Source organism: Nelusetta ayraudi, unplaced genomic scaffold (assembly GCF_046127955.1).
Source record: "Nelusetta ayraudi isolate G7.1 ecotype Tasmania unplaced genomic scaffold, CSIRO-AGI_Nayr_v1 ptg000022l, whole genome shotgun sequence".
In the NCBI taxonomy this organism is placed as follows: Eukaryota; Metazoa; Chordata; class Actinopteri; order Tetraodontiformes; family Monacanthidae; genus Nelusetta; species Nelusetta ayraudi.
This window is the reverse complement of record NW_027466072.1, coordinates 5,194,545-5,217,646: the sequence shown is the minus strand read 5'-3', so window position 1 is coordinate 5,217,646 and position 23,102 is coordinate 5,194,545. Positions and strand designations below refer to the sequence as shown.

Genomic DNA, 23,102 nt, shown 5'->3' with positions numbered 1-23,102 from the left:
GCTGCTTTTTGTGTCTCTTTATTTACATTTGTTTGCAGGCAGCGCTGCAAAATAGACAAATAATGAGTTATAACACTGCACAGACATACTATCTGGAAAAATGACTGTTACGTCTTAAGTTGCAATATTTGCAAAGGGTGGGGAAGATTTTCGCAGCAAACAATTTTTGGCTACCACATGTGGAACCCTGTCAAGACTCTGTGGACAAATGACTCGGTTTTCCAAGGACGCTGCCTGGGGGTTCTGCAGCCTGGGGCCGTGCATCTTCAGCGTTTGACGCTTGGCGAAGCATAGCTGAGAATAAGCCATGACTCTTGAGTGGCAGCTACAGTCGAGGCTTAGTTTTCAGGCAAGTGGAACAGCAAGACTAATGTCCTCCACGTAAAGCCAGGACCAAGTGGAGAACGGAGCCACCCTGGATCTTATAATCCGCTGCCGTTTTCTCATCATTCCTGAAATAAAAGTAGGAAGAAGAAACTATTATATTATATCATTACTATTTATTATAGAATAACAAAATCGGACAAATAATGTAGAAGCTGCCAGACACACATGGGTATTGGGAAGATATGGTTTCCTTACATTCAGAGATTTAACATGATGGTAATTTATGCTTTATGAGAATCCACGATTTTTGGATTGTGCAGATTATGGCAGTGACTAATAATCTCAAACCAAACTATCAGCACTCCTACATACAAATCATCAGACAAAACTCTATTTCACCAACTCATCTTGGCCACGTCAAACAAACATGCTGACGTTTCAGTCAAGTTCCCTTCAACAGAATGAAAGAAAGTGGAAGTCAGGTGTGTCTGGTCTGTTCCGTTTGGTCCGATTTTTAAGCCAACATGACAATGACTACAAATCAGTGTAATGCCAAATCATTTTTTAATATAGTTTAACTTTTAACCAAGTCCGTAATAGTCCGTAATACACATTTTAAACCTTGTCCAGACATAACATTTGGTCCAGCAGGTGTCAATGTGTTGAGTGTTGAAATGCAGTGCAATTTTCTCTGAGAGAGTTTAGGAGGGTTTCCCCCTCTAGCTGGAAGACCTACGTGTTTGAGTTCAATGAAGGAACCAACATAGGTGGAGAGCCAAGTTCGGCTTCACAATAGTGGTTGGCTATGGCAATTCCATGTTTCCTATGCTGTTTTATATTTTGAAACATGACTTCAGTCTCAAATGTTTCATGTGAATGACGTTTATAATGCATATTATAAAATGTAAAACCTACTATAAAAAGTGTTTTGCCACTTCACTGACTTGTGGTCATTGTCATGTTGGTTTAAAAATGCATGACAGACCTGAGGAAAGTGACCATGGGACACTGATCAGACACACCGGCCAATCCCTATTAGTATGACATCATTCCCACTTTCTGTTACACTTTGGAGACCAACAGCGAAAGAGTTAGTGTTTATGTCGTCTATTTTATCCACAGACAGCTTTGAAGCGAAAACGCAGTACAAATCATAGTGTCGTGACTCTTTATTTCCAGATTTTCCACTGTGTACTACTACCAACTGGAAGGGAGTAATGGGGAAGTTCTTACATCTGTTTGCCACTGTAGATCAACCTCTGCTGCTGCGGAGGGATGCCCTCTTTCTCCTCCACCCTTTCTTTAATCCGCTCCACCTGTACGGAAACCAGACACAAAACACAACATTCAATCACAAAGTGCAAACTATGAGCAAGCAGCGCGTATGAAAAAAAAAACATATAGTACGACTTCACACCTTATCTGTTGGCTCTATGTCGATTTCTATCTCTTTCCCCGTCAGTGTCTGTCATTTGAAAAAAAAAAAAAATGGAGTTGATTAATGAGAAAAAAATATATAACAAAAACACTAAAATATGACTATGTGATTTCCTAAATTAACCGACAAATCGCCGAGCTTCCTCTAACTTACCTTAACTTTGATAAGCATCTCTAAAGCGTTTTACAAAACTCTAGTGTGGATATTTGTCAAAGTAATATTCAGCTTGTGAAGAATACGCTGTATCCTGTGGAGGAAACTCGTTAACTGAATTGGCGTTTCCTGTGTATCACTGAAAATCCGCCGTCTTCAGCCTCTCTAAATCAACCGTTCCGCCTCAACCCATTTCTTTGTGTTCGTAATCACACTAGGAAGTACACTAGAAAACATTTTCGAAAATATCCAAATCGGCGTTAAAGACATCTTCTTATCTTGTCGTGATGTTCGTCATCCATTTGTAGTTTTAGCCTGCGTTACACCCGCTAGTGTCAGTGCCCTGAAAAACTACAAAGCAACCCAGAGTCACTGTCCTCCCTCGGACAACATTGCTCGCGCTTCAAGCACAGACAGGAAGCGATACGCACATCTTCTGTGGTACTCCACTAAAGGTAAATACTGCATTTTACATTGACACACTGCACGACTCGTTGATTTATTATCTTACTAGGTCTATTTGCTTAAGTCCAACAGGTAGGCGATGCGAACCAAACGGGTTTGCACTTTGAGCCTATTTAACGTTAACCTTCAGATTTCACGTCGTGGCTGAGGCAGCGCTGTCCGGATCTTTGCGGTATGTTTCTGTGTCTGCGGCAGTGCAGTAGAAGTCGCACTAAACCAGACGTGGAGGTGGTTTAGAAATTGTTTAGTAGACGTGTGCTTATTACATGTTCGCTCCGTTATTGATATGTAACAGTAAAAGCTGGTATAGGCCAAAATGGAGCAATCCGTGTTACCGCTCGTTGTCGGTTGTACAGCTGCTGTTGATTGCGTTTAGTCAACATATGAGTGTGTAAATCATGTATTTATGAGGGGTGAGCTTTCTAAGGTGAGTAAACGGTAACAACCATCTCCCGTTTTTGTCTTTGCAGGTTCGCACTCCCCGACGCAGTGATTTATATTTGCCGGTTTCCTCGTTCACCGATTCTCCAAAATGCCTCGTATTGAGAACGACATCAAGTTGGACTTCAAGGATGTTCTCCTCCGTCCAAAGAGGAGCACACTCAAGTCAAGGAGCGAGGTGAGTACACAGCTCCGGGTGAACGCGCTGTCTCACTAACATAGCTTGAAACCAATGTAAAAACACACCCACCGTCTGAAGTTTGAATGCTTCCGTTTTGTTTTGTTGTTATTTGTTTGTTTGTGTATGTCTTTAGGTGGATCTTCTGAGGAGTTTCACCTTCAGAAACTCCAAGAGAAGCTACAGAGGAATCCCCATCATCGCTGCAAACATGGACACTGTTGGGACCTTCGAGATGGCCTTGGCCCTGCATCAGGTGGTTTTTGCATAACATTGAACCCTAATAGATCACTCATTACTTCAGATATTTACAGAGTATAAGGGGGACAGCCTACACTGCCTTTATTCCTTCTGCAACTTGTAGAATGCACAATTATCCTTTTATTACACAGTGTGTTGAAAAATGAAGACTTAAGATTAACACAGACATGTCTTAAAACTTGAATTGCCCCTGACTTCTGTGAGTGACAGACATTGGACTTTTTTTTTCAGAACAATTCAAGTTTAAGAATTTACAGCAGCAACAGAAAATTGATATTAAATAAAGCACTGCAAAAGTAGATCAAGAAATGTGTAATTTTCCGATGAATTTTCCCTTCATATAGTCAACAATAACTTAATGTCCTTCCTGTCGTGATGGTTTTTGTGTGTTTGAGCTCAAACAGTGCCTCACCCAGTTTAAAAGCAAGGCGGAGATGGCCGTGGGCAAAGCACCACCCACTAGGATGAACCTGTCATTCAACATTTTTATATCCAAACATATCTCGTTTTGTTAGAATTCATATTGAAAACTTTCTTGATGACCCTTCCTTAAAGAAACCTATTTCTGTAGTTGTGTTTACCGTCTTTATTATGATCCTTTCAAAAGTATTTCCACACTGTTGAAATTACATGTGATCAAATAATCTTGATTATGACGATAAACTGAATAGAAGGGAGGTCAAACATTATCGAGATAGAAAAACCAGTCCAGTTGTATTAACTTAACCTTCTGCATGATTGTGACCTCAACAATATTCAATTGTTATTAACACAAGTAGGTTTTAGCCTAAAGTCATAAGACCAAACTTCTAATAATTACATTCAAATGAAGAGTTCTCATTAAATGCAAAGCCAAGGCCTTCTTTTTTCTTATAATTTACTCCATCACACTCTTACCTGGGGAAACGCTCCCCCTAGTGGTCGTCAGATGTTTGCACATGAGGTTGTGACCAGTTTGTCGTCTCCTTTCCCAGTTCACTCTTTTCACGGCCGTTCACAAACACTACTCGGTGGACGACTGGGCTGAATTTGCTGCAAAGCACCCTGATTGCGTAAAGGTACACATTTTAATATTTATGGACTTCATTCATTTTAACTCAAAGATGTGTTTCTAGCAACACAATTCTACCTGTTGTCGGTTTGTGCGGCAGAGTGTTGCACTTAGCACGGGAACGGGTGAGGCTGACTTTGAGAGGATATCAGCAATACTGATGGCTGTGCCGGAGCTGGAGTACATCTGCGTGGATGTGGCCAACGGCTACTCCGAACACTTTGTTCACTTTGTTAAAGACGTCCGAGAGAAGTTCCCCTCTCACACCATCTTGGTTGGTAGATAAACACAGAATTTGACGTGCCTCTGGCTGTTTGAACCTATTTCATGGTTATTTTAAAATGTTCTCAGGCGGGGAACGTGGTGACAGGAGAAATGGTGGAAGAGCTGATTCTGGCTGGAGCTGACATCATCAAAGTCGGCATCGGACCAGGTGATCACAGCCTCATCACCCGACACCACGTCAGCTGAAAAAGCAGCCCATGCAAATTTTTATTGGTGTTTGCAAATGTCTGTGGAGTGGAAGTGTGAAAAGATGCTTCACCACCTTCCTCCTCAGGCTCTGTGTGCACCACCCGCAAGAAGACGGGTGTTGGGTACCCTCAGCTCAGTGCTGTGATCGAGTGTGCAGATGCAGCCCATGGCTTGGGAGGCCACATTATCTCTGTGAGTGAATCTTTTTCATTGCAGTGTCCAGAATGTTGATCGGAAGCTCAGCCACTGTTCCTCTCCATTCCCTCCAAGGTCACTTTAGTGACTGTGTACTTTGCTTTGACCCGCGTCTTATCTCCAAGCTTCACATGTGCGAGCATCTTTGATAAAGACCCAGCTGCGCTTGTAAAATTGTGGTTTATTTTGTCTCTGGTCTGATCCGTTTCACACAGGACGGAGGATGCACCTGCCCAGGAGATGTTTCAAAAGCATTTGGTAGGTTTGAGAATCTTGAATTTCAATCATCCTGGTAAACTCAATGACTAAGAAGTTATTGTGTATGGGGGTGTATTTTGTTTGTTTGTTTGTTTCTTTTTGGGTTTTTTTGCCCCGTTCTGTGTGACTTTCAGGTGCTGGAGCAGATTTTGTCATGCTCGGTGGCATGCTTGCCGGCCACTCAGAAAGCAGCGGTGAGATTATTGAGAAAAATGGCAAGAAATACAAGCTGTTCTACGGAATGAGCTCTGACACGGCCATGAAGAAGCACTCAGGAGGTGTGGCTGAGTACAGGTGAGTGACTCAGTTTACGTTGATATCTGAAGTTTATGTGAAATACTAATGATTGTGTAAGAACCAGCACAGTGGTCTAGCGATAGAGTATCCACCCTGAGACTGGTAGGTCGTGGGTTTGATCCCCGGCTGGTCAAACCAAAGACTGTAAAAATGGTAGCCATTGCCTCCCTGCTTGGCACTCAGTATTCGGAGTTGGAATTATCATCGGTCAAACCAATGATTCCCGGGCGCGGCCTCGCTGCTGCCCACCACTCCCTCACGGGATGATGGGTCGGAATGTGACAATCAGTGGGACTTTAACTTTTTTAATTTTAAGATTCTTTTTTTTTGTCTCCAGGGCATCGGAAGGCAAGACGGTTGAGGTCCTCTATAAAGGGCCAGTAGAGGATACGATAAGAGACATCCTGGGTGGTGTCCGCTCTACGTGCACCTATGTCGGAGCTGGAAAACTGAAGGAGCTGAGCCGCAGGACCACCTTCATCAGAGTCACACAACAGCTCAACACTGTGTTCGGAAATGACGGTTAAGTGTGCAGGATAGAGAGGTTGAAGGAAGAGCTTACAGCACTGCCTTACAAGATGCAGCTCACGCATTGGACAAAAGGAAACAGACGCCCTTATCAGTAGCCACTCCACTCATTTATTATTTCTGGTGGTTCATAGCTTCAAGCCATTTCATTAAATGTAGTTTTTAAACTGGCCAGGGACCAAGATGTCGAATTATGTTTAATGCAGTTTTAGCCCGTGAACTCTAATATATTTGTCTTAAATGAATGGAAATATCTAAATATGCAATGACTGACCAACTTAGAAAATTGAGATTTAAATTTTTATTTTAATTATTTCATTCCATCACTGAAGTTTTGCACTTTATTTGTTGTAATTTGAGTTCCTAAATCCAGTTTAGCTGTTATTCCCTTATAGAAAAAAAGTCTTATTACTGCCTTAGCTTATTTTAGTAACAATGTGTTAACATACAGTATATGCAGCTTAAACATATATATCTGGTCCTGATAAATACCAAAGTCTGTTGAGGTTTTAAGATGTTAATGTGCATATTTGGCCAGCAGGCCATATAGCCTTGAAATGAGGTGGAATTCCTTGCAGTCTCACTTCACACGTTGTCTACGTCAAGTTGTGATCTCCGTTAAAGCTTCTTTCCAATATTCTACCTGTTACTTCAGATGGTAAATAAAGACCATTGCACTTGTGAAGGCTTTAAATTGATTTATTATGAGGAAAATCATTCATAAAATACAAGGATATGCAAGGACATGTATGTACAACAACACATCAAAATTAATTTTTGTAAGTTATAACATCTTTTTAGATTTTGTCATATTTTTTAATCAGAGTAGTAATGGAAGAAGACAGAAACATGCTGAACAACACATACATAAACGGAAGGGCTGAATTCTTATTAAAATTAATTTTAATCAAACTGTTCCTTGTCTGTGCTGTAAATGCCTTGTCACAGCAGCAACGACAAACAGTTTCTGTTTCCTGAAAGCCTCTCGTAGTTTAATCATTGACTCACAGGGGTGGAGCTATAAATACGGCCTTTTGGAGGGCCCAAGACCGGAGAGGATGGAGGGGTTTTGACAATGGCCTATGTTCCCAATTGAGAACTTAAAGGCCTAAGTAAGTAAGTTTAATAATCAAGAACAAGTTCACTAAACCCTCATAAAAAGATACAATAAAACACACACTCCAGTTTAAAGGTGTATTTCAAAAACCCAATGCAGCCTGCAAGCTTAATCATTCTATCACCGACTTGTTTCTCATTGTGAAACATTACAATAAGAGGCTTATGAGCTGATAATAAACCTAAAAATAAAAAACAAAAACATGCCAACCCCAAACATAGCAACAAGCTGATCAACAATTAAAACAGCAAAAGAGAGTCATGATATTTAGTTGTTTATGTCTGCATGATTAGTTTGGTCACACAGTTTACTTAAGCTCACAAACCTTCTCTGTGACACCTGCATTATAAAATGGTGCACCACAGGAACATCTTCCATTCCTCATCCTTCTATTCATATCCGTCTCTCCACAACAACACTTCCATTGTTGCAGAGATGTATTTCGGAACCGTTTGATTTTGACAAAGGGGACCAGGTCCAAGTTGTTGATGCTCATCTCGAAAGTAAATATTTTTTCCCTGTGATGCTCTTCAATCCTGTTGTAGAAGGACAGTGAGGAGGCCCCAAATTTCCATTCTACCTCCACCAATGTAGGCCGTTGCAATTCCTCATCTCCACTTTTGGCCTGAAATGTGATTGGTGTAGAAGAGATAGCAGCATTCTCTCCTATGTGAGAGCTGAGCTGGTCTCCATCGCAGGACACAGCATACACAAGTTCATCCGGGTAGTTCCTTATACGCTGTTTGTCACATAAGCCAGTGGTCCAGTCACAGTCTTTAGAGAAACGGACCCGCCACTTCTGGATGCTGCCAAGTGACAGCAAATTACTAATTTGTAAAGTGACATGGCTTTGCCCAGTTTGGCTGTTGTAGAACAACTTCCTCCTGTCTCCAGACAGTGACATGGGACTACTGCTCATTGGCTGAAAGATGAGGTTTGAATAAGGCCCATCAAGATTCTGGTGGTTCTCCGGGTCCACCAGAGTCAGCACAGCTCTCCAGAAATGGTTTCCATGTTTCAGCATCGATTCACCACCCTGCCTGAGCTGCTGAACCAACGCATCGCGATAACCTGATGGTTCCAACCCATATCTCAGGTCCACGGCCTTGGCCTTCTCCACATCCTGGTGGACCTGTGAGTGCATCTGCAGGAATCGGAAGGTGTCCTTCTCATTCTGTGCTGCCCTCATGCTGCTGTCGCTGGTTTTCAAAGCTGCCATGCGACCAGAGACCGAACTTTGGACACTAGTCAAGGTGAGGTCACGCAGGTGCGTCACAGCCTCAATGAGACGTACGCCAGAGGATCTCACTTTCTCTCCTTCCGTCTTTTCCCACTTCTCAATGTCAGTGTTGTTACCTTTGACTTTCATCCTCAAAGCATCCTGGTCCTGTTTAAGCTTTTCCAAGAGCTCTTTGTGGGCCGTGGAGAAGGTCTTCATGTTGTGGAGGCGGTGCTGGTCCTCAATGGCGCAGGAGACACATACACAGGTCATGTCGTCCAGGCAGTAGTACTCCAGGAGTTTGCCATGCTGGGGGCATTTGGTGGCGCCACATAAAGCAGTTGGTTCTGTCAGAGGATGGGTTTGCAGCAACACCGGGGTGGTCAGGTGGGCTTGGAGGTGGCCCAAACACATGGAGATCTCACATTTCATGCAAGTCTTCTGTGCCGGCATACGCTCCTTCTCGGTGCACATGTCACAGAGGACGACTTGTGGTTGCTCCATGGTTTGATCAGACATGTTTGGAAATGTCCGGCTTTGAATCCAGATAGTTGCTGCTTCTTCAATTTCTTGACCAGGAAATCCTTGAATCCTCCCTGTAGGCCCCTGGATTTTGAAGATGATAAAATTTCCTTATAATCCTTATTTTGCTGAACTTCACTTCAACTGCTATGATGTTTATGTCTGTGATCTGAATGCTGCACCACAGCAGTGTTCAACAGTTTCGGTTCTCTGGAAGCCCCTCCCTGGTTATTGCTTAACATGGGTGGAGCTTAAAAATTCCCTTTTCATACTGGTAATTTTCATTTACAGCATATCGAAACAGTAGTAGTACAGTAAAATTCACAAACCAATTCATATTTTTATTCTACATTCTGCAACACAGTACCACTCTGGTGGGAATGAAAAGAACATTTCTGTCACATAAGCAAAGTAATGTTTTCACACATCTTCATGGTTTAAGGTGTGTCCGAAATGTTTTGTAGCTGAAAAAGTCCCTCATAAATCATCTTCAAAGTAAACATTTGTTGAGATTTACATAAAACTGTGGCACCTACATACTGGCTCATCATCTAGCTGTTTTTAAACACAGTAGAAGCACCTGAGCTTCAACATTTCAATCTTTTTTGTTGACTCATGAAAGCTTTTTTTCATTTTTATTTCAAGTTAAAACATTTGGAAACATGTCTTTAGCAAAATATAGTTTCAAATTAGAATCAAGATATTCACAATGTCAAATCATATTTGTACAAAAGCACAATTTTAGGATTAATAGTGTATTGTACGTTAACACAGAAAAACAATACTCTCTGTATTGTCAGACTAGATTAATACACAATCATCATCAACATAATAAGACAATACTTATGTAAGTATTACTTACATTATATTCTAACATTTTATATTCATATTTTGCACAATCCCACAATAGACATTGTTACAATATATAAAACCCTAAAAACATCATAATGCTGGCTGCAGAGATGCTTTTGGATTCATTTCCAGTTGGCAATGTATTCTGCTCTTTGGGGTTGCCACAGTTCAGTGCCCTCGATGACTCGGCGAATCATGGAGGCGGCTGTGATGAGCAAATGTCCGGCAGCATGGAGGAGAGTGGAGGCAACACGTAAGGCTTCTCTGTAAGGCAGAGCCAAGACAGTTCGATCAGCATGTGTGACATTTTATGTTTTTAAGGTCTTCACTCCCTTTTTCAGGTAAGATTGTTAAAAAAAATACTCTTATTTTGCACTTATTGTATATAGGCTTACTGTGTACAATTAAGGTCTATTCAATTAGTGTTTTACATGCTGTCACATAAGCATTTTATTGAAAACAGTATTTTGGTTCATTCAATATCAAGAATATGGAGTGAAAATAGCAATGAAATTTCATGAATTCTGATATCCAAATCAAGATTTAGCAGGAAGATTGAATATAATGACTTCAAATATGTTGTGTTTCCCTGTCAGCTCTTTTGCCAGAAACCCTGCTTTTACTCTATTTCTAGTTTTATTTATTGACTGTTATGTGATTCTTTTAAACAGTTCAGTCTATTGAATACTAATTTTTCTCCCAGCTTGCTAAACCCAGTTCTTTACCTGAGAACTTTCTTGGGTCCCAGACACTGGAAGTCTGCACTCACAGAGTAAAGACCCTGAAATGTGGCCTTCACACTCAGGGACCCAAACATATCCTTTGGGCTCATTTTGTAGAGGTCAAAGGTTACACGAGCTATGTCTTTCCCATTACGAGGCTTGCTGTGGTTTTGAGATTTCAACACGAGGGAACCCTGGAGGGAAGATCAGAGATATGTATCATAGGAAATTCAGCAGTATAAATTACAGTATATATGAATGGGGTATTTGGTGAAACATACAGGCTGTGGTCTCCATGTCTGTCCAGGCTCCAGAGCCATGAGCATGGTGTTGTCTGGTAATGTAATGAGGAATTCATCCGAGTCCACCTCTGTGCCGTCCTCCTCACAGACCAGAGACAGAGATACAGCCGACAAGGACAGCAGCAGAGCCTGACAAACCTGGAGCACATGTTTAAATAGTTCTGCATGAATGCAATAATAAACACACAATTAACAGCAGATAATAGTCATATTCAGAAATTGGCTTAATTTAATTGGTGAAATCAGTCTTTTTTTTTTAAATTGTGCTTTTAGTGCTTTGCAAGCAATACAGCAGATACACTTTTAATTTATTTTTGGCCAATATAAATTATATATTATGTTATCATTCTCGTGAAAGTAATATTTCAAACTGACACAATGGACACACAGCGCATGTCTTGAAACCACAGATAGTACAGCTTTGAACAATGAGGACATGCAATGATGTAACCAACAACTGTTGAGCTTGAACAGATAACGATGTGGCCCAGGTTTGGTTCAGATTGTGTGAAGGAAGGGCGTAGACAGGAGGACACATATCGGAAAGCTGGCAGATCGAGAACCTCTTTGCACAGAAATATGTCATATATACATAAATACACTGCAAAACATTCACAAAAAGTTGTGTTTCCTTCTGCTTTTCTTTTTTCATGAAATTCTTGGAAAGAATTCAGACAGTCACAGTGTTGGCCTGTGATAATTCTGTTTGTACTATCAGTGGCCAACATGTGTCCTAGCGCATTAGTTGAGAAAAACAGCGTGTAACAGTTGTGCAGCCCATTAGTTGCAAAAGTTACTATTTGCCTATAACATAATATCTGTATTATGTTAACCATTCAAATTCATTGACAAATCGAACTGATAACTGTACCATTTATCTGTCATTCTGTCAAATGCAAATTTCAACTCATCGTCTTTACATAATTTGGCTACTTTCTTCTCTTTTATGTGAACTGTCCATTTTCCTACCCTCTCTTTCAGCTCCTCCAGAGTCCCAGCTGTGATACCCTTCTTGGAATTCCTGTTGGGGCAACACACTCTGAAGGGCCGCTGGGTGGGAGCCCATACTCGCTTGGTTACGGACCTAAAAGAGAAGTCAGAGTGCAAAGTTTTCAAGTTGTTCAATGTGTCAGAACCTAAGACTATTTCACATTTTAAAAGTTGTATTTTGCCAGTCTGAGTTAACTTATTTTTTTTATAAACATTATTACACTACATGATTGTTTTTCAAACATACAACATAACTTTTGATCAATCCTTTTTTCTTTTTATTTCAAGGTCATTCTAAAATGGCAAGGGAAGCGTTTAAAGTCTTTTCCATTGTCACAGTATATTATTGCCACTGAACAAAACAGCAACATAGCGTCAGTCTGTATCTTAGTCCACTTCTACATTTGCCTTGTTATGCCAACCATTGTACATTATCTTTGATCGTTGATTCAGTAAAGGGATCACAAGGACTAAAAGGTTGAACATCAAAAGTAATATCTCACTTACTTAAGAAAGGAAGAAGGGGTGTCCATGCTTCCGTAGAGTCTTCTTACAGTTGACTGTTATGGTAAAAGGTTTGCTGAAACAAACACTGACCCACCAATTGAACACCTGTTGTATCTGCCTGACCCGCCAATTGGACTTTGCCCCAAACCAAGTGATCGTTCAGATGACACATAACAAGGTGTAAAGTTCATAAGCAAAACAGCCTGTTTTTGACTGACAAGCTTTATGGCTGTTTAACAGACAGGTTTTTGGCAGCTTTGCAAAGTTTAATCAAATCATTTTTATACACGTATGTCTTGGTTAAAAAAAAAAAAAAAAAGCCTCTAACTGAAATATCGACTTTAAAATGTTTTAAATTGAATTGCCCACGTCATTGTATACTGTAAAGTAGTTTCAGTCTCCCAATTTGGGATCAATAAAGTACGTCTATCTATCTATCTATCTATCTATCTATCTATCTATCTATCTATCTATCTATCTAAACCCCCCTAGGACTTCAGAAATGAAGATGATGATGATGATGATGATGATGATGATGAGAGGAAGAATTTCATTTTTAAAAACACATTTTAATTACAATAATTACAGGAAGAAAATGTGCGTATTTTTACGTATACAAATTATAGGATAATATGATTGATATCCACATACACATTTATACAGAAGAAGAAGAAGAAGAAGAAGAATCTTTGACCACGACCAGAGACAGAAAAGCGGATGTAGATACGTCATTATTTTAAAGTGCGTCACATCCTGGAGAGAAAAAAATAGAAAACAAAAAACGAGTGCGCTTCTTTTTATGTGCAGCTGCTGGCAGGGGCGGAGTTTCCCCTACAGAAGGTGCCATTGGTCAAAGCCCCGCCCGTCTCTGCGCAGGCGGAATAAAGGATCAAACATATCTTGCTCTGGCCGGGAGCGCGGGACCCTGCGAAGTCGGTTTTGCGCTTCTTTTCTCGCGGGTCATGCAACAGCGACAGTTTAGAGGCCATTGTTGTTTTTAATTCGCCACAAAGATATGTGTGTATATATATATTCAAAGATAAATATTCTCCGCGTTGAAGGGACGGCTTCGGCCCTTTGCTAGCCAAGCTCACGGAATGGCCACAAGGAAACCAAACGGAAACGGTGAGTCTTTCCGTCTGAATCGCCTTAAACTTGCACGAATGGACCGCACACTGTTTTAATGACTGAATAATCAGGTTTAAAACCCTGTTATTACCCTAATAATGCATAGACCGCCTAGACATATTTTCATTATTATGGCTGGAGAATTGTCAACAAATGTGCAATGAGTGAGTGTTTCAGCACCCTTTTCTTTGCAGGATAAACCTCAACTTTCAGTATCTGGTGGTTACTGAACTTAGTTGTGTGTTTATGACCTATAAAAAGGGAAGGGGGGGAAATCGCATTTGTTTTTTTAAAAAGTTTATAATGCTATAGGAACTCTGGAATGACATGAACAGGAAATTTGAAATCAAGAAATTGAACTTTACTGTTTTACATATGCACAAAAAATGTGTAAGTCGTTGACTTTAACTGACAGGGGATTCATCCATTTGACACACACAGTAATATCATAAGACAGATTTAAACCTGCGTCGTTTTTGAAATTACCCATCATGGATGAAATGTTTGCTCTGTGTTGTGATGTGTTTTGTGTCCATCCTCGTCCTGCTCACAGAGGCCAGCCTCCCCTTTGATGCCCTGCGGCTCCTGGCCCCGCCAGTGCGCCTGGTCTCCGCCGCCCTCTGGAAGGTGATGAAACAGAGGGATGTGTCGCACTATGCTGTTTTGGAGGAGTTTGTGACCTCGGCCTGCGAGACCGTCCCCGGGCTCCTCACCGCCAGACACCAGAGCAAGTTGGCCCTGGGGCTCAGGGGACGGGTGAGTCTGCACCACGGGATCTCATGAGACCTTCCGTGTTTTTTTTGTTCATCTTCTCATCACTCAGGCGACTTAAGTATCCTGTGAAATCAGTGGTGTAGTCTATTTTATTCTAGTACAGGAGTGGGCAAACTTTTTTGACTGGTGGGGTCACAATGGGTCCTAAAATTTGACTGAGGGGGCCGGAGCAGCATCAGATGGATGGAGTGTTTTGGTGACCCATCTCATAGGAGTAAAATATATCATGTGATATGTAGAAAACATATTGCTTTAATGTCAATTGAAAATGAGCAAAAACATATCTCTTTGAAGCCCCGCAGTATTTTCCTCTTTATTGAAATAACTCTTAAAACACTGAAAAGATAAATAAAATACAACTATTTTAAGACTTACTATTAACATCATTTCTTCAAGTTCAGCGGGCTGGATTAAAAAGCTTAACAGGCCACATATGGGGCCCCGGACCATAGTTTGCCCATGCCTGTTCTAGTAGGTATACTCTGAGTGAGATCAGTCATGAAAGGCTGATGATGTCAATGTCCAAATGTATTGTAAGCAACACAAGATATATAGCAGTCATTTACAGCAGGACTTTAATTAACTGACCTACAGCAGTCACAAGACCAATTTGTTAGAATAAAGAAAAAATTATTAAATAATTAACACACTTATATATTTTCAAAAAAACATTTCCGAAATCAAATGCAAAAAGTGGTGCAAAAACAGATAAATTCTCTAAAGTGACACTAAATCAACAGCTGACTCTCAAACAGATAGTAAACATTGTGTCATAACATACTGATACGTATCGTTACGCATTTTTTAGTGGTTGTATGGTAATGAGGAACCTTTCCTAGTGGTTATACGGCATATAGCTGCACCCCTGTGTGAAATCCCCGCTGTCCCTCCTCTTCAGCTGATCCTGGAGCTGTGCCGCGAACAGCCCGATGAAAAGGTGATCCTGCCACACCTGCAGAGGATCCGGGCTCCTGCTGCTCTGTCTTCCTCTAATGATTATTCAAAGGCAAGACACATTATACTATTGTTCACGTCGCAACACATGTCTTTTGTTTGCCTGTTCCTTAAGGTGACAAGTTATTTTTTTATTCTGTAAATTATATTTTATTGCCATTATTTTGTTTACCCTGTTCATTGAAAAATTGCAGAAGCTGATTTGCACGTCTCAGCTTTTTTGTGTGTGTTTCACCTATAACATTACAATTGTAATAATACAATTAGTGTGTGCCCTTTTTCATATTCATTGTTAATACCATTTCTTTTGCGTGTGTCACATTTGGTGTGCTGTACTTTCTGTTTACTTTTTAGAAGAAAGACTTAAAAATCCAGAAAACAGTGGAGAGTTTTCACTCATTTGTTCACACGCTGCTGTCAGAACCAGCAGAGAGAGAACTGTTCTTCAAGGTCAGAACCTTTTTTCTGCTGTGTTGCCGCGGAATCTTGAATCTATTCCTCTTGCTTTCATTTGATTTTGGAATCACCGTCAAAACAATAAACTTCATTCTTTCTTCTGTGTGGCAGGAGGAGTTTCTGGTGGAATATGGTCCTAAGTTTGACCTGGAACTGGAGAAGCTGCTGTGGGAGTTTCTGCTCCGACTGGACAGGCTGCTTCCCGTTCCAAACCTTGCTCAGGTAGTTGCTCAGCTAATGAAATCAAAAAGTTTCCCTCTGCACAAATTGGAATCAAATTGGAATCAAATTGAAGGTTTTCTTGTATTTTAATCATCTTTCCTCAGACTGTGTCGTGGCTGAGTGACACTCCACCTGTGCTGGAGGAGTGTGCACGTTCGGCCACTCAACCCCAGCTCCTGAAGGTCCTGCTTCAGCATCAGACGTGTCTGGGTCACCTGGAGACACCAGGTGGAGTGAGACCCTGAATTAATACCCACCGTCCAGTAAGACCTTCCGTTGTGGGTTTCTGATCCTTCTTCTTCTGTTTGCTATTCACAGCGTCTCTCCCCCCGAGCATGGGAGACTCCATCTTGACCTCTCTGTCTCTGCCACCCTCTGGGAGACTGCCCTCCAATCAGCCAGAGGAAGGCCCAAAGTATGCCACAGACCCATCACATGACATGCAGGACAGATCACCTTTTATTGCACCAGTTTTTGGGACGATATCTAATAAGGACGTGCCCGTTCTGTCCTCTAAAAGTAAAGGGACAGCAGAGGCAGAACCGCTGCTCACTGCTGTTGAACACAAATCAAACAAGAGTGAAGAGTCAATTGAGAGACGTGCTTCAAAAACACCCGGTGGGATCAAACGCAGGCAGCCGGACATTAGCGACTCTGAGCAGGAGGAAGAGGTATTTGACATAGTCGGAGATGAGAAGAAAGAGATGAGCAGGAACTTGGAAGAGGCAGCGCGCAGGCTCACGCAGGACAGTCGGGATCACAGATCTGAAGAGACCAAAGAAGACGGCGCAGTAGCAGAAAGCAGTGAGGAGCGTCCACGAGCAGATACCAAGGTGGTTCCGGACCACCGTGGGGTCCACCTGCCACAGAGTCCCGCCGCCCACTCCACCTTCCTGTCCTGTCTGCACAGCAAACCCAGAGTGGTTCTCCGCAGACTGTCAGTGACCTCTAGAGGGGGAAATTCCTCCGATGCAGACCAGAAGGAGAGGAGGGCGTCGCCGTTCAAAACCTCAGCGCGGAGCAGAGCCAGCAGCCAACATTCGAAGTCTGATGTGGATTTTTCCAGCTCGAGGAATAAAGAGTAAGAGATGCAGGATCACAGTTGATCCATGATGCTTCTGCCACTTTTTTTTATGCTGCTTTAATTTTTTTTCTAGTTCGGCGCCAACTTTTTTTGAACTGAAACTTTAACAGGAAGCGAACAAAACCTGCCGTGATGTGACGGCTAAATTCACTGTAACGACACATTTGGACAGTGTTACCTAGAAGATTGCATTCATTGTTGCACAGCTTTGATTGACCGTTTGATTGCCAGAAAAACAATAAAAACACGTTGAAGGAATTTCTGTTTTGGGTTGTTGTTTTTTGCTTTTTTGTCTTTTTTTTTGTATTGGTTCCTAAACGCCACATTTACAAGGCTGGTTGATTATCTATTTTACCACATATGTAATTTCTGCTATTTAATGTTTTCATTCTGTTGTTTACTCACCAGAAATTGTCCTGTGTCAGAGGCCCTTAGCAGATCTGTCGTTCAGCAGCCACATAAGAAAGGTGATTAAACAGAAAATGGCACTGTAAAGCACAGAGTAAAATGATGAAATGGTTTGACTGTTTGAAAGATTGATCTTGTCTATTAATGTTCAGAGATGCTGGAATCCAACGCCGCAAATGGAAACGAAGACTATGTCGCTGATTCTGAAGACGAAGCCACCAAGAACTTCAAAGTCAGGGTATGTACAGTGCGCTGCTGAACCCGAGACCCTGATCAGCCTCAGACACTGGAAAAAACAATTGTTGACTTTTGAATTGTCGCCATGTTTATGTTTTATTCGTTCATTCATGCGTTTCTATAGGTATACATTTTTGTTGACCCTCTCTGTCTCCCCCAGCTGTTCACAAAACGCTACTACAAGACCAAGCACGGCACATATGTTCCCACTCTGAGGGAGTACTGGAAGCCCGGCGCGGCCCGGAAGGATCTCATGTCCATTCGCAGCAAACGCAGATGAAGAGTCAGTGGAGTTTTTCCCTGTCAGGTTCAGTGAACAGATTCTGATGCCGAGGAAATGCAGGAGTACTTGCCTATGGACAATTATTTTTAAAAACAATAATGTTGTATATATATATATGTGTTTAGCTGAGTTAAGATAATGTTTCTTCCATCTTCCATTTTTACTTTTTGAATTGTAATAAACGTGTTATATGTACAAGTAATATTAGATGTAAAGGGGTTTTCTTCCTGCTTGCGTCATACTGGAATTAATTTTAGGAAATTGCTGTTGAACATCTATTTTCAAATAATCTATGAACCACCTTTGGTGTAACGGTAACATAATGACTCAAGCCCTGTGATATTGAACAGACATGACCCAGTAAATATTTTATTTATTTTATTTTATTATGAATTGCAGGTAAATAGTCCTAGTCGGTTAGAGGAAGATAAAATATATTTTTTTGTCCTTATAATTCCTCTAATCCCACTCCATTTGTTTGAAAAGGTTTATACTTTCGTTAATCAAGTTCATAGTGTTTTGTGTTTGATTAAACTAAAGTTCTGTGCGAGACTTGTTTTAAACACACTTAGATTTTACTCCCGTCATGGCGGCAATTTATGTTTGTTATTATTTGTTTCATGCAGTAGCAGCCCCTGTTTATTCATTGGTCATCCATTTCAGCTAAAGTTTAACCTCTGCATGTGTTGGACTCGTTGGCTTGAAATGAGGTAAACACGTAATCTTGAAGCAATAAAATATTGACTGTTGCCCTCCAACATTACAGTGTAGATTGCTGTCACCGGTTTAGGAACGTGGCCTCCTCACCCCCTTTTGTTTGACAGAATTGAGTTATAAATTGCATCGAGTTTTGTTCTTCTTCTTACTCATTTTTGAGCATATTTAAGTTTCTGGATATTTGTTTTCTTTGAGTATTGGGCTTGTATTTTTTCTTCTTTCTTTGTTTTCTTATTTTATTCACGCTATTTGTGTTTTTTGTGCTTGAATAAAGAATTCAATTCAAATTCAATTCAGATCATGTAGCCCCAATATATTTGACACTTTTCAAAGCGATACTGGTCAAAAACTTTTCTGTCCGAGTGTTTGTGTAATCCATTTCCCTTTACCTCTGTCCCTGTTTCACCCCAATTTTGTCTATTATTCATTAATACGTCAGCAGAAAAACTCCCCCAATTAAATGACATCTGTAACCACTAGGGAGCAGCATCGCTTTAGAGTTGTCTTCCTTCAACAAACGGCACATTTGAACCGCGGGGGGAAAAAAAACTTTGCAATGCAGGTCAGTGGGTTAGTAGAGAATCCATACTGTCCGTCTATTTGCAACCAGGGCTCGATGTGCTCCAGCGTCGCTGCTTGGCTGAGCACTGTGCCACTGGTGCCACTATGCTGGAGGCAAATTTTCAGAACCTTCAGATGATGTGATAATTGACAATTGAGTGTAAAGAAGTTTGGGTTCAACTTAATGAGCAATATAGTTGTATTTTGTTTCTCTAGCGAGGTTTGTCCTGTGCATCGGCAACAATCTTTGGCAGTACCAGTAAGTTTGGACACACCCTCTGAATTGAATGTCTTCTCTTTCATTCTCATGACTACTGACCAGGCAGTTTCTCACTGAAGGCATCACAACTAAGTATGAACACACATGAAATTATGCAGGAAACAATGAAAGTGTAAAAAAAAAACCTCAAACACGTTTTATATTTGAATTCTTCAAAACAGCCACCTTTCATGAAAAGCATATATATATTTTTTTATATATATATATTTTTCTTTGCTGAATAATTACATATATCTTGCTCATATATTTGATGTCTTCAGTATCTATCTGCAGTGTAGAAAGTTTTCAAGAGGTGTGTCTAAACTTTTGACGGGTTGTGTTGTTTTTTTGTTTTTTTTTGTCTTTCTCTAATAATGCAAGCACTGCGGTACCTTTGTGCTGTGATGCATTGTCCCCTCCTGCAACCCTGTATTCAAATCAATAGGCATTGATTACCATGCTAATTTGTGCCATGAATCATAATGCCACATTAGGGCGGGACCGGGTGAGTAAATAGAAATATGCAATCAATGAGGTCACTCAAATGACAGCAACACCCTGCAGAGCTGTTCATTGATCAAGAGGGGCTTTGTTTTGAAATGACAAACAAGTAAAACATTTTGAGAAAATGCAAATTCTTGCTTTGAAGCCTTTGACTTCAGAGGGGAGGAGGACAAAACACACTCAAATAAAGTCATTTCCACATGATGCCACCATCCGAATCGGGTGAAGGAGGAAAAAAAAACATCAGTCCTCACCTGTAAGGCGAAACCCGAGGTTGAGAAAACTATCAGGCATGTAGAGGCAAGACTAACGACTGGTGTGAACACACGTGGCTGTGTGAAGCTGCCGCTGCGAGCAAGCTGCGGCCTGATTTGAAGAAAAAAAAAGAAAAGAAAAGAAAAGAAAAAAAATGCAGCAATTGCCTATTATTTCAGCATGTGCGGTTTCTTTACCTTGACTTTTTGATGGGGCCGTGACAGAAAGTCTTTGGGACTCTGAGAACTCTGCTGCGTAAAATGATCCGGGGGTCAGCGAGCAACAGAGGACGGCTCTGAGCACTTCTCACTTGATTTTATCTTCATTCCAGTCTTTGTTGTCACAAGATATTTGCCTCATCTGTCTGCTGCTGGTGGCTCCTTGCTTGATTGTCACCGCTCGCCCCCCCGCCACCACCACTCCAGCATTCTCCAGGCATTTCATTTTCTTAATTAGATAACAGTCAACCCCCAACACACACATAACCGTCTCTGAGTGGACATTAATTTACTTTACTGTTCCCTTCAGACGGTGCAGCACTTCAGTCTGATCCACTTTCCACCCCAGAGACCAGTGGGAGTTGGACTGTCAGGCCCCCGGGGGGGATTCTACAGCACTCTGACTGTTTGTGAGCCTAAATGACCAGTTTTCATTACTTAAAATGACAAGCACTCAGTCTTTCTTCTAGATTGTTCCTCACAGGGTGTGAAGGAGATTTTATAAATTGTCACGAGGTTTGTCAAACAAAGCAAATGCTTTTTTTTTTTTTGTAGATTCTTACAGTATTTGTAGTCTTACAGTACAGTATAGAACATATTGATTGCCTGAAAAAAAATAATACCTCTGTGAAGACATTATTTCCAATATAAAAACTAAATGCTGATTTGTGTTTTATATGAGATGACTGTTGTTACACACATGCAGGTTTATAACGTGCAGAAAAAAGTAAATCAGTTTAACTATTTTTGCATTTTTATCTTTTTTTTTGTAGTTTTTGCACATGATGAAATAAATAATTCAACCAACACAATATTAAAGAACAAATAGATAGTTGGATGGACGGATGGATGGATGGAAGGATGTGTTTATAGCCCAAAACAACCCATCTAGAGAATTTCCACTTACTTGGCCTTACTTGGCACTTGTGCTTTGTCCAACCTGTGAGGAAGAGGGGGAGGTGAAGGAGACCTCCTTTGGGGACCCTGCGCCGACACATGAAACAGCTGCCGTGTACCGAAAACCAATTCCAGAGGCCCCTGGCCCCCCGCCTGGCTGTGTATGAGGACCTGGCAGGGGGAGAGTGTGATCGTTAGCGGTCACAGATGAGTCCTAATGAGGAGGCCACCGCCACTGAGAGCCCCTAGATACAGATTCACTCCATCCCAGAGCTGCATGTGTCGGGCAGAGAGAGAGGATCTCACATTCAGGAGAGGTTTGTTTTTGATGTTTTATTTACATTAAGCAGTGAAACAGAGCAGAGGGGGCCTCATTATAGGCGCCGCATTGCCCAAGGTTCAGGTTGAGGCACTGGTTTAAATGTATTTGTTGGTAATGCTAATAAAATAAGATGACATACCACAAAATATGTATTTTGGCACATTCTATATGTACTTTAGCTGTTTTTTTTAATCCACTGTGGCCATATGGGCAGTGGCTGCGCTGCTTTGCCTTTTGTCATGTGATGAGTGGCTCAGCTGTTAGACGCAGTGTGCTGAAGCTATTGATTGTCTCCCTACTGCTGTTGTCAAAACTTTTCATCTGGGGTTTCATCTGAATGGAGGACAGCAGCACACGCCAGGTTCATTAAAATGCAATTTTTTTTTTATCCTCTGGAGACAGAAAGATGGATTTACATTGATTTCAGCTTTGCAAAAAGTCTGTTGTTCAGAAAACACACTGTTCTGATTGGGGGCTTGCGAACAACTGTCTCTAGATCTGTTGTTGAAAAGGGCACCTCCCCCCCCCCCCCCCCCCAATTGTACCATAAATTTGTGTTTATTCTTTTTATTTGTTTAAATATTTTGACTAAAAAATAATTTGTTACATTCGTTTTTAAGATAATGTTATGATTCCCCAAAAGTCTAAAAAAAACAACAGGACTTTTTTTTTTTTTTTTTTTTACATTTTTTGGTATTGGTTGCCTATTTTGCATTCAAGCTAAATTGATATGATTAGATTGTTCTTTGTGCTAATTCTATAGCCACGACAGCCATTTCCTAAATTGCTATATTACAGCATTATTTTCTAATCCTCTGAGAAGAGACTCACATCATTACAGCTTTGTTCTTAGTGTATGTGAGTGACTGGAATCTAATGGGATCTTTCTCAGTGATAAAGTCTGCCATCCATGGATTGTTTCATTATGATTTTAGACAAATTTGCTCAGTTGCCAATAAAAAATACTTGCCTTCTTTTTGTAGAGCCTTGTAAACAAAGTTTGATGACTTTTTCTCCTCCTTTGGTCTTTGAGCTGGTCGATCATTCATTTGAGTTATCAGCCTACAAAACAAGTTGAGTGTCATTAGGGGGCTCATCGACCAGTAATATATAACCACACAGATGATAAAAGTAAAGCTTAGACAAGGTCCACGGGGGTCATCGTGACGCCTGGTCACACACATACACACACACACACACACACACACACCTCCAAACACCCTCACACATACGCATGAATGCTTGCACATTGTCCTTAACATGCAAGGTGATGAATAAGAGATCAGAAGGCCTGAATAATAGATCGAACCCGTCATTATCGGAGACAAACATTTAGTGTTTTTAATTCCAGCTTTCATGGCCAATAACTGGCTGGATGAATAATGCAGCAACAGATCTGCTCACAGGCTCCACTTTGCATGTGTGCCAGTGTTCCACTGTGAGGTGTGACTCTGTATGACACAATTTTAATGGCTTTTCACGTTGGCATCTGGCACCCTGGAGTGTTCAACACAGCAACACAGAAG

General features: G+C 41.0%; 5 protein-coding genes across 6 annotated transcripts; 2 read left to right on the top strand and 3 right to left on the bottom strand.

Moving 5' to 3' along the window:
• Positions 1-2: 2 nt before the first annotated feature.
• nedd8 (NEDD8 ubiquitin like modifier) lies at positions 3-2,085 on the bottom strand. Its single transcript, XM_076028284.1, has 4 exons — positions 1,919-2,085; positions 1,745-1,792; positions 1,561-1,643; positions 3-452 (listed from the first exon to the last, which is right to left on the bottom strand). The coding sequence occupies exons 1-4, from the start codon at positions 1,934-1,936 to the stop codon at positions 368-370; spliced, it is 234 nt and encodes a 77-aa protein (XP_075884399.1). The 5' UTR covers positions 1,937-2,085; the 3' UTR covers positions 3-367.
• A 145-nt stretch (positions 2,086-2,230) lies between these two features.
• Positions 2,231-6,747, top strand: gmpr2 (guanosine monophosphate reductase 2). 2 transcript variants are annotated; one of them, XM_076028283.1, is made up of 10 exons: positions 2,231-2,373; positions 2,854-3,002; positions 3,139-3,258; positions 4,238-4,321; positions 4,415-4,588; positions 4,666-4,747; positions 4,874-4,980; positions 5,199-5,241; positions 5,376-5,535; positions 5,876-6,747. In XM_076028283.1, exons 2-10 carry the CDS (start codon positions 2,916-2,918, stop codon positions 6,063-6,065), a joined length of 1,047 nt encoding a protein of 348 aa, XP_075884398.1. In that variant the 5' UTR covers positions 2,231-2,373; positions 2,854-2,915; the 3' UTR covers positions 6,066-6,747. The 2 variants fall into 2 exon arrangements, with proteins under 2 accessions (XP_075884398.1, XP_075884397.1); XM_076028282.1 differs by lacking the exon at positions 2,231-2,373 and adding an exon at positions 2,394-2,555.
• On the bottom strand, positions 6,745-9,132 carry LOC142889498 (uncharacterized). Its single transcript, XM_076028281.1, has one exon. The coding sequence runs from the start codon at positions 8,919-8,921 to the stop codon at positions 7,491-7,493; it is 1,431 nt and encodes a 476-aa protein (XP_075884396.1). The 5' UTR covers positions 8,922-9,132; the 3' UTR covers positions 6,745-7,490.
• Positions 9,133-9,253: 121 nt separating this feature from the next.
• cideb (cell death inducing DFFA like effector b) lies at positions 9,254-12,452 on the bottom strand. The gene is made up of 5 exons (XM_076028279.1): positions 12,298-12,452; positions 11,770-11,884; positions 10,780-10,938; positions 10,502-10,692; positions 9,254-10,040 (listed from the first exon to the last, which is right to left on the bottom strand). Exons 1-5 carry the CDS (start codon positions 12,321-12,323, stop codon positions 9,899-9,901), a joined length of 633 nt encoding a protein of 210 aa, XP_075884394.1. The 5' UTR covers positions 12,324-12,452; the 3' UTR covers positions 9,254-9,898.
• Positions 12,453-12,973: 521 nt separating this feature from the next.
• tinf2 (TERF1 (TRF1)-interacting nuclear factor 2) lies at positions 12,974-17,983 on the top strand. The gene is made up of 10 exons (XM_076028278.1): positions 12,974-13,422; positions 13,979-14,181; positions 15,098-15,205; positions 15,508-15,603; positions 15,721-15,831; positions 15,936-16,059; positions 16,150-16,912; positions 17,324-17,382; positions 17,476-17,561; positions 17,721-17,983. Exons 1-10 carry the CDS (start codon positions 13,395-13,397, stop codon positions 17,838-17,840), a joined length of 1,698 nt encoding a protein of 565 aa, XP_075884393.1. The 5' UTR covers positions 12,974-13,394; the 3' UTR covers positions 17,841-17,983.
• The last annotated feature ends 5,119 nt before the right edge of the window (positions 17,984-23,102 follow it).